This window comes from Poecilia latipinna, unplaced genomic scaffold (assembly GCF_001443285.1).
Source record: "Poecilia latipinna isolate Pla-1442-1.1 unplaced genomic scaffold, P_latipinna-1.0 Scaffold984, whole genome shotgun sequence".
In the NCBI taxonomy this organism is placed as follows: Eukaryota; Metazoa; Chordata; class Actinopteri; order Cyprinodontiformes; family Poeciliidae; genus Poecilia; species Poecilia latipinna.
Genome location: NW_015113600.1, coordinates 61,925 through 71,325, shown reverse-complemented (window position 1 = coordinate 71,325; position 9,401 = coordinate 61,925). Strand labels below are relative to the sequence as shown.

The window sequence follows — 9,401 nt, the reverse complement described above, 5'->3', positions numbered from 1 at the left end:
GGTCTTTTTTTTTTTTTTTTTTTTTTTTTTCCATAACCACCGCCCTCCCAAAAAAAAAAAAACAAAAAAACAAAAAAAAAACACTGCACCACCATTAACGGTTTCAACATCAGGGTACACCGGTCACCAAGCAGACATTTAAACACATGAACGAGCTGTTGGCGTTTAAAACTCACCTTAAAGTTGCGAACACTCCCTAGAGCCGACTTCTGGACCGTTTCGGAGCCGGGTTGCGAGCTAACTAGCTGTTATTGTTCAAGACAGCTAACCGAATTAGGCGTTACGTTAGCCAGCTAGCTGCCCGGAGCTCGACTGGTCGACCAGCGGTAATTAGGGAACGACTCGGCTGAAACTGCACAAAATATGTGCTTTACTTGGTGTAAACACCAAAAACTAAAACCGATCGAAAATTGACGAAAGAAATACAGAAATAAATAGTTTTAAATTTAGCACTTTGCCAGAGAGCTAGCTTTCTTGTCTCCCAATCAGCTAACTACCCACTACCCCAGCCTATGATCTGGCTTTTTCTTTCACTTCCTTCTCCACAACCACGTCTCGTGTGACGTCAGACGCAGGACAAAAAATATGTAGAGTCCAGCGGATGCAGAAATAATTTTAGAAAATAAAGCTCGCTCTGTTGATCCAAGCATCCACGAACAGTGCATCTTTTAGCTTTCTAATTTATTCCTATAACACAGAATGCACTCAAATTAACACCTTTACGTGTGGAGAAGGTGCCTTTTTTGATATCTACAACACGGTATTGATTGGTCAATTTTTTTTTTCTATTGAGCAATCAAAAATGTGTATACCTTGCATTTTTATTGAAAAATCTATTGGCTTTTTAACCCAGAAAAATGTGGTAGGCATAAATAGGTAACCTACATATAGGTAACCTACATATAGGTAACCTACATTATGACTACTCTCCCCACCAGACTGCAATGTCTTCTAAATGAAATAATATAAACTGAAGGCACATCTCTAACCTCTAAAATTAACATGATTATGACTGTTTGTTTGTTTGTTTGTTTGTTTGTTTTTTCTTATGGGTAGCTTGCATAGGGCTCAACACAGTCTGTCACTTAAGCAATTTCTTTCAGGCCTTTGTACAGGTAACAAGAAGCAGCATTTCCATGATGGAAGAATCAAGATTTTATATTAAAAAAAATAAATAAATAACACACTGACCTTAAAAGTGAATGCAAACACTAGTGTCACTGTCACAAGAAAAATAGAATATGCGGCTATTGTGTTGTGGGAAAGGAGTGATTTTCCAGCCATGAAACTGCTATATTATTGAGTCAAAAATATGTACTTGAACCCAATATTTGTCTAGTGTTTCTTAAGCTGTTTGCAGATGTATTTAGCTATTTATAAATGGTCATTTTCTGTTGAAGACTCACAATGCCATACACTGATGAACTAAGAAAAATAAAGTGACAAAACAAAGTTACTCTCGACCTTTTAAAGCCTGACCCAAATTTCTTAGAAATATGATTTTTTGTATCACATTTGATGCAGCAGGCTTTTCTTTGAACTTTTGGCTCACAACAACATGAGTTTTAGATCCAAAAGCAAATGTTGCCTATAATATTTAGAAAGTGTGGAACACTTTAGGATGTTTTTCTCTTAGTTTTTTTTTCCCACCAACAACTTTTACAGTCCAGTCCTCATCATAATCCTCATCATCTTCTCCTTACTGCTCTATAGTTTGAATTGTCATACATTATCATGATGACTAGTATTTTATTTCTCTCTCTTCTTCCTCTGCTCTTTTTTAAAATCTAAAGCATACAGAACTAATCGATACACCATAAGGATTATGGTTCTAGAACAGCTACTATTGTGACAAAAAACAACCCAAAATTTATTTTGAAATTACATTTAATGGTAATTATTGAGTAAACAAAAGTTTGTGGCTGAATTGTGACTGGTATGACCTTGATTACTTTATAAAAATATAACATTACTGTTCAGTGATAAAGCACCTTAAATACCTGCAGTATCAAATATGACACACACAGTTTTAACACGATTTAAATGTAATATAACAAAAACATTTCTAATTAATTGTGCATTATTTCAAAACATAAAACATTAATTTAAAAAAGAGAATAACAATTCATAAATTATTTTTACTGTAAGTTGTCTAAAATTGTCACTTTCCTGGAAAATGCGAAAAAAAGCTGTTTCTCTGCCTGCAGTGCAATGATAATCCAGTAGATGGCAGAATACAAGCCTCAAATTATATACAATAAGTTGTTTGAGTAAGTATTGGTCATGGTGTAAAAAAAAAAATAAATTACAAATGGCGATATAGAGTTAAAAAAATGCATTAATAATAATAATTTAGATTTTGCATGCACATTGGTCTTTGTTCCTCATCTGAAGGTAACCAATGGAAACTGAAACACAATCACATGAATCTGTGTCACTTTGTGTGCATGGTCAACACACATGCTGAAGCTACAAGCTGAGCTTCATCTGACTGTAGGCACAGCAGCAAACAACACAACATGCAGTCGAGTCAGGACATGTCTGAGTCTTGCAGCGACATATCTGTAAATGTGTGGTAATGATAACAGACAGAAAGCTTCAAACTAGTTTCTTTGTTTCCTCAGAAATCCAGCATGCTTCTTAAGAACTGCTTTCAAAACAAATGGCTTTGCAGTAGCTTTTTCTATCTTACTGGGATTTGTACCAAACTAGATGTGAAGAAGTGTTTTAAAAACCTCCCATAATCAGAAGGGAATAACTGTCCTTAAGTGTCAAAATGAAATTAACACGAGGTAAGGTTGTCCAGTGTAACTTTATTGACTCAACAGACAGAATAATTGTTGTTAGATACACATACTATAGACACTTTAACCAATTCTAGTGCTTTTTACTTATGTGTCTGTGTTTTTAACAGCTAAACACTTGGTGGAAATCCACTCGCATCTTCGAATGAACTGAAGGATCTAAGATCTCCAGCCTGTAGTTCAACACCTGCTGCTTTTCAATCCTCCATGTCATGCAGATTTGGTTTCAGGGTTTTATGTAAGCTGATATGTTATTTCCGCAATCATTGTCCGATTTTAAAACTGGCTTGAAAATTTACCTCTTTAGACAAGCCTTCTCCACTTTTATTTGACAGTCTTTTTTTTAATTGTTTTTGATTGTTGATTTTATGTTTTTAGATGAACCATGTAGCACTTTGAGATTTTTATTAATGAAAAGTGGCTTATAAATTAAATTTATTATTATTATTATTATTATTATTATTATTATTATTATTATTATTATTATTATTATTATTATTATTATTATTATTATTTCCATCCTTAAAGCTGTTATACACAAAAAGGGCTCAAATAGCCACTACATCAGTCCACAATTAGGATGTAAATAAACTATGTTGACATGTACAGTTTTGACAAAGAGATGCTGCTAAAACCATCCTGCTCTTATTTCTGTTAAATCATAACTCCTATTGATCAATTTAGTAACTTTGACGCTGAATTAAATTTGTCTGTTCTTATCTTTACTGTCTGATTTAGTGGTTTGAAAGTGACAAGATCAAACTTATAGAAATCACTGCTCCAACCCTATTTATATTAGAAGTATTACACTTCTGTGTGAGCGTGACGATGGTAGGAGTTTGTCCTGTAACCAGTGGGTTGCTGGATTGAACCCCCGCTCCGTCTCTGTTAGTCGTTGTGTCCTTGGGCAAAACACTTCACCCGCCTTGCCTGCAGATGTTGGTCAGAGGGTCAGTGGCGTCGGTGCATGGCATGCTTGCTTTAGTCAGACTGCCCCAGGGCAGCCCTGGCGACTATTCAGTAAACTGAATGTAGTGTGGAGCGTTTTGGAGTCCTCCGGAGTAGATAAAGTACAGACCATTTACGATGTTTACCATATGTTGGTGATATTCTGCTTAATTCAGTTGTTTTGTTCGTTGCAGTGATTTATCAGCATGGCGAAATGATATTCGCCACTAGAGGTCAGTGTTGGCATGTTTTTGAACGGTTTTGGACTCGCTACATCAACTAATTGATGTAGAAATGTAAATTATACATCAATATTTTTTGACTGAATTTTCCAATGGCCATCATTTATAGATTAAAGATTATTTATGTGCTTAAAATGGTCTAGTCAAAGTTAAGACTTAAATTCAATTTATATTCTGTGAGAGGACTTGAAAACTGATGCTCACAAACTCTAAATAAAATCTCACTTGGTTTCAGCTTTATTGCTTCGATGTGTGGTTCTACAAAGTATTGACTTAGGGCACAGGTGTCGAACTCCAGTCCTGGAGAGCCGCTGCCCTGCAACTTTTAGATGTGCCTCTGCTGCACCACACCTGAATAGAATAATTAGGTCATTAGCAAGGCTCTGGGGAGCTTATCTACACAAGAAGGAGGTAATTAAGCCATTTCATTCCAGTGTTTTGTACCTGTGGCACATATAAAAACTGCAGGACAGTGGCCCTTGAGGACTGGAGTTTGACACCCCTGCCCCGACTCAGGGTATGAATACAAATGATCACCATATTCTTCAGATTTTAGTTGTAAAAACCTTTGCAAACCATGTTTCCTTTCCTTTTTGGTTGTTGACAAATTGTAAAAAATGTCATGGGGGACTTTTGTGAGGTCTTGTGGTTCTCTCAGTGTTTCTCAAATTATTGCAGTCATCTCACTTTTCTCGACAGACAAAATGGTATTAAAAAAATGTGATGAATAATTTCAAAGAAGATAAGACGTGAGCAAGTTTGGACTTTTTAAATGAAACTTTATAAATGTGAGTAGAGTACTTACATAGAGTTAAGGGGAGTGCAAAGCTCTATATAAATTGTGTGATGGAGAAAAGAAGAGAAAAATAAAATAAATGTTGTAAATATATCTGTATGTTGTAGATGCCCAGAAACCTTACCAGGACGAGGTTTTCTGTCTGATGACAAGATTACATGGCACACAGCTGGACTCTGTTTCCTAACCAGGTGACTTCTGAGGGTGAGTGACTACTGCAGTGACTTTAATGTAAAGAGAAGTGAATTCAAATACACATCCAACATGGACAGATCTCCAGTCCATCAAAGAGATGCAGAGGACAAACACAATCACCTTCCACAAACTGACCTAACAGTTACGTTTTGGGACTTCGAGAGGAAGCCGGCGTCCCTGAAAAAAAAAAAAAAAAAACCTTCTCATGCACTGGGAGAGCATGCAAACTCCTTAAAGAGCTCAGGCTGGGATTCAAACCCAATAACACTAACAACTGTGCTATAGGCTGTCACTTATCAAACTCCCACATGCCAATTCAGAGTGTTTTAAACCCAAAGTTTTCTTTTACTTTGTAACAAACATCATATTAAAATTGTAAATTGTTATTTACAATTTTAACATTATGATTCAGTTTCAGTGTTCAGTGATCCATAAGGTTGAGTCCTGTCAGTATGCATTACTCACGTCTGAGTGCACCGCCACATGTTTATCCTCCTTATTACTGGGAGTGTGTCCCTGCAGATGGATAACTCTGGTGTTTGGAGAAGGATTCCTGTCTTCTTTACCTATTCAATGTTGGGTCTTTATGGCTTCTTTGGAATTCAGTTTGCAAACACAAAGCGGCACAAAGGCCACGAGACTTAGGAAGTTGTTCACAGGACGGAAGCAGCTGAGCTGCTAAAGCAACTCCATGATGGCCGGGGTGAAAGGTAGGAGATGTTAGCTCACACATGCTACATGAAACATGTGGAAAATGTGTTCACAGTCATGCTCATTAATAGTTTAAGACAAATCGGTGCAAAAATATTCATAAACATGCATCATGGTGTGTGGCAAAGTGGGAGTGTAAGTTGGGGAGATGAAGAGATGGTGTGTGTGTGTGTGTGTGTGTGTATTGGTATGTGTGTGTGTATGTGTGTGTGTGTTGGGGGTGGGTGCATTGGTCCGTGTCAGAAAGCAAAGTGTGCTGCATTTATCTAGGAATCCGAGCCAAAGTAGCCTCACAAACACAGACCGGGCAGGACTAAGAGAAGGACGAGGAGCGACATGAACTGAGGAACAAAGGCAGAGAGGACAACTGCATGAAACGGGCCAGTGTTACAGAGATCTAAACAAAAAGGATAAAAATGCTAAAACCTCTTGCCTGCAGAGGCACATCTTGGACATAGAAAGAAGAGAAGAAACATTTTCCAGGGAACTGATGACAGGAAAACCCTGCAGCATCTGAACCAAATATTTATTCTCATTTCGAGAGAGACGAAAGAGACCTTCTTTCGTCTCTCTCGTCATGCTCACTCTGCTGTTTCTGTATGTGGGAGCACTGCTGTCCTCATATGCTTCTCCAGCCTGCTTAGATCCACCTTGCCAGGACACGTTAGTGGCTACACCTGCTTCTCCAGGGCCAGGAGCAGCAGTGACTACCAAGGCCAGTGAGGGTCAAGCTGGGACAAGTGTATTCAAATACCAATTGGGTGTATTGGGTGCTTCAGTTCCTGTTGCTTCAGACGATCCTCAAAGGGAGGAGCACAGACTGGATTTCCCTCACACTAGATTGAAAGTAAGTAAGACAGGAGCGAGAAAACGTAATTTTTTTCACTAATCCTGTGAATATGAAATGACTCCATCTTGCTGACGTGTAAAGACTGGACAGACATGAGATCTCTGACTGTACTTTCACATGTACCAGTGAGAGTCGGCGGCGTACGATCAGAGAACAGGCCGGAGATGCTAAACTAGGCGCCGCCAAACAGCTACGGAGAAATAACTGTCGGCGATCAAAGAGGGGATAAAATTAGGAGCGCTTTAAAAATGTCTCGTCATCTGGTGAGCTCATGGTGCAACAGGTGCTGGGGACCTGATCACAATGAGTGACATAAGTATGAGAGACAGAGAACCAAGTTTGGGTTCTCTGTCTCTGTTGGGTTCTCTGTTTTTGAGTTTGGGGATTAATATTTAATATGTAATGTCTTTCTGACTCAGGGACTATATGCATACATCATTTTTCCCCCTGAATTATAATAAACTAAATTACTCACAGGAGGACACTGTTTACTAATTTGTTGACTTCTGAAGGAAATTGTTTGCATTGGGTTTTATTTAGAAGTATCAAACTAACGGGGGCTGAATAAAATTTTTCAGACACTTATTTGCAAAACAATTGGAAAGCAATGAATCATTCATGAATCATCTTTATGACTACTCATTTTACCAGTGGATCTTTATGCATATTTTGTTAGTCTATCACAGAAAATACCAATAAAATTGATTGGAGACTTCAGTTTTTTTAAAGTGATAAAATGGAAAAAGTGCATAAGTGTGTAAACAGTTTAGATAAGTCCTGGAATTCTGCCAAAAATTACAACATTTTTTCAATAACAAGATATAACTCTTATGGTTCAGTTATAATGCTCCCTTGTGATGATTAATTCGAAAATGTGCCTTCATAATTTCACAGATTTCAAACATTTTTGTCCACATTTGTCACCCTAAGGCATTCCCTTACCATGCAACCATACTTTATATTAACCTATCAGTATTGTCTTGCAGAGTGGAGGTGTTGAAGAGCGCCTGGTTCGGCTGCAGAGCTGCATGAGCTCTCTCCAGGAATCAGGAGGCCCCCAGAGTTACAGGGACCAGGAGAGCAGCTCTCTGGGGGCCATCCTGGCCCTGATGGCAGCTGTGCTGACTGAGTGTGACCTCCACTGCCACAGCCAAGCACTTGGAGAGATGGCCAAGCGGCTGGGTGGGTCACACATGTTTGTAACCCCCAAGAAACGCACACATCCACACACACGCACACACACACACACAGGAAATTATGCCAGTGTAGTCACTCCTACTCTGATAGAAAACAATCTGCATCGTGTCAAAGGTGAGTGGATAGGAATTTAATGATGCAAGGAGGCAAAACATATCCAAACTCAGAGATGAGTAGTGTTCCCAAAAAATGTACTCAATTAGGAGTAGCACTATTTTAACACATTTTTACATGAGTAGAACTAAAAAAATAGATGTCCAAGAAATGACTTGAGTAAGAGTTAAAAAAAGGATTTTATAACATGGCTACTTGAGTACAAAGTAACCTCACCACACTACCTCAGATTTTATACTCTGTTTCAATATGTCAGACAGAAAAAAGTATAAAATATATAATGATGTGCAAATTCTGATATTTTAAAGATTGAATAAAAAATATTACAAGTAGATTGTTAGAAAATAGCAAACCCTTCCATGTAAAAAAAAAATATTTCAAGTTAAAACAAATGAAACTACTTACTGTAGGTAGTTTGTGTATATGTGACAACAGGGATGTGCACTTTAGGAGACAATACATATGCTCAGTCTCAGCAGATAGAAAATAATATCAGAATAACAAAGCTTGTGTACAAACAAGAGGTCCTACTTTAACATAAACTCTATCCTTGTCTGGTGCATGTTGGTTAAAACATGTTTGTTGTACTGCATATGGAACTTGGCAGCCATGTTGATAACTTGATGCTGCTGCTCTGGGTTGGTAGAGAGCGCTGCGTTGGGAAGCAGAGAGGGTGAAAAAGACTTGCTGCTTCTCCTAAAGAGCATCACACAGTATTCACCTACAGGTGAGGGAAACATTTGTGTGCATCTCCTGAGAATGGTGGACTAATAAGCTCAATAGAAATGTGTCCTGTGTGGCTTCAGCTGCTCCCATGGAGAGGTTACATCCACAGGATTGTGCAGAGATTTACAGTCTTGGGATCAAAGAGACTGGTATCTACACCATCCAACCTGATCCACACGGACCAGCATTAGAGGTATTTTAATGTACAAAGATCATCAGCAGTAATCTTCGAAAAGCTGAGCGTTATCTGTGGAAAAGCCTTGAATCATGTCAGTCTTTGCTTTGGCCCAGGCTAAATGTGACATGGAGACAGCGGGCGGAGGGTGGACGGTGATCCAGAATCGGCAGGACGGCTCAGAGGACTTTAACAGGACTTGGCAGGAATACCGGGAAGGCTTTGGTAGTCTGCAGGGAGAGCACTGGCTGGGGAACGCAGCACTGCACGCCCTCACCTCCACCGGCCTGCACCAGCTCCGCATTGAGCTGGAGGACTGGTACCAACAGAAGCGCCAGGCGACTTACAGCAACTTCAAGGTGGCCTCAGAAGCGGAAAGGTGCACAGAGAGACACTAGATGCTCTGAATTACCTATGGCAGGAGTAGCAGCTTTTTATTTCAATTGACCAAAAGCTAAACCTGTTTCCTTTTAATCACTAATGCAACTATAAACAAGATGAGACTAAAACTGTATGGAAGAAATCTGGCTGCTTGGATTAAATGAATCAGCAGGTTGTTCTGCTAGATAAAAAAAAAAAAAAAAAAAAAAAAAAAAAAAAAAAAAATTTTTTTTTTTTTGGACAATTTTTAGCAACTCCACGT

General features: G+C 38.6%; 2 protein-coding genes across 2 annotated transcripts in view; one reads left to right on the top strand and one right to left on the bottom strand.

Moving 5' to 3' along the window:
• LOC106958411 (ras-related protein Rab-7a) overlaps positions 1-557 on the bottom strand; it is a 12,824-nt gene extending 12,267 nt beyond the window's left edge. Inside the window, exon 1 of the mRNA XM_015050295.1 lies at positions 177-557. The gene's annotated coding sequence lies outside the window, so the exon portion shown is untranslated. The remainder of the gene's footprint in view (positions 1-176) is intronic.
• A 5,326-nt stretch (positions 558-5,883) lies between these two features.
• LOC106958408 (fibroleukin) overlaps positions 5,884-9,401 on the top strand; it is an 8,501-nt gene continuing 4,983 nt past the window's right edge. The window contains exons 1-5 of the mRNA XM_015050292.1: positions 5,884-6,543; positions 7,533-7,728; positions 8,504-8,584; positions 8,664-8,776; positions 8,875-9,137. Of these exons, the coding sequence (XP_014905778.1) occupies positions 6,274-6,543; positions 7,533-7,728; positions 8,504-8,584; positions 8,664-8,776; positions 8,875-9,137 (923 nt within the window). The 5' untranslated portion in view covers positions 5,884-6,273. The remainder of the gene's footprint in view (positions 6,544-7,532; positions 7,729-8,503; positions 8,585-8,663; positions 8,777-8,874; positions 9,138-9,401) is intronic.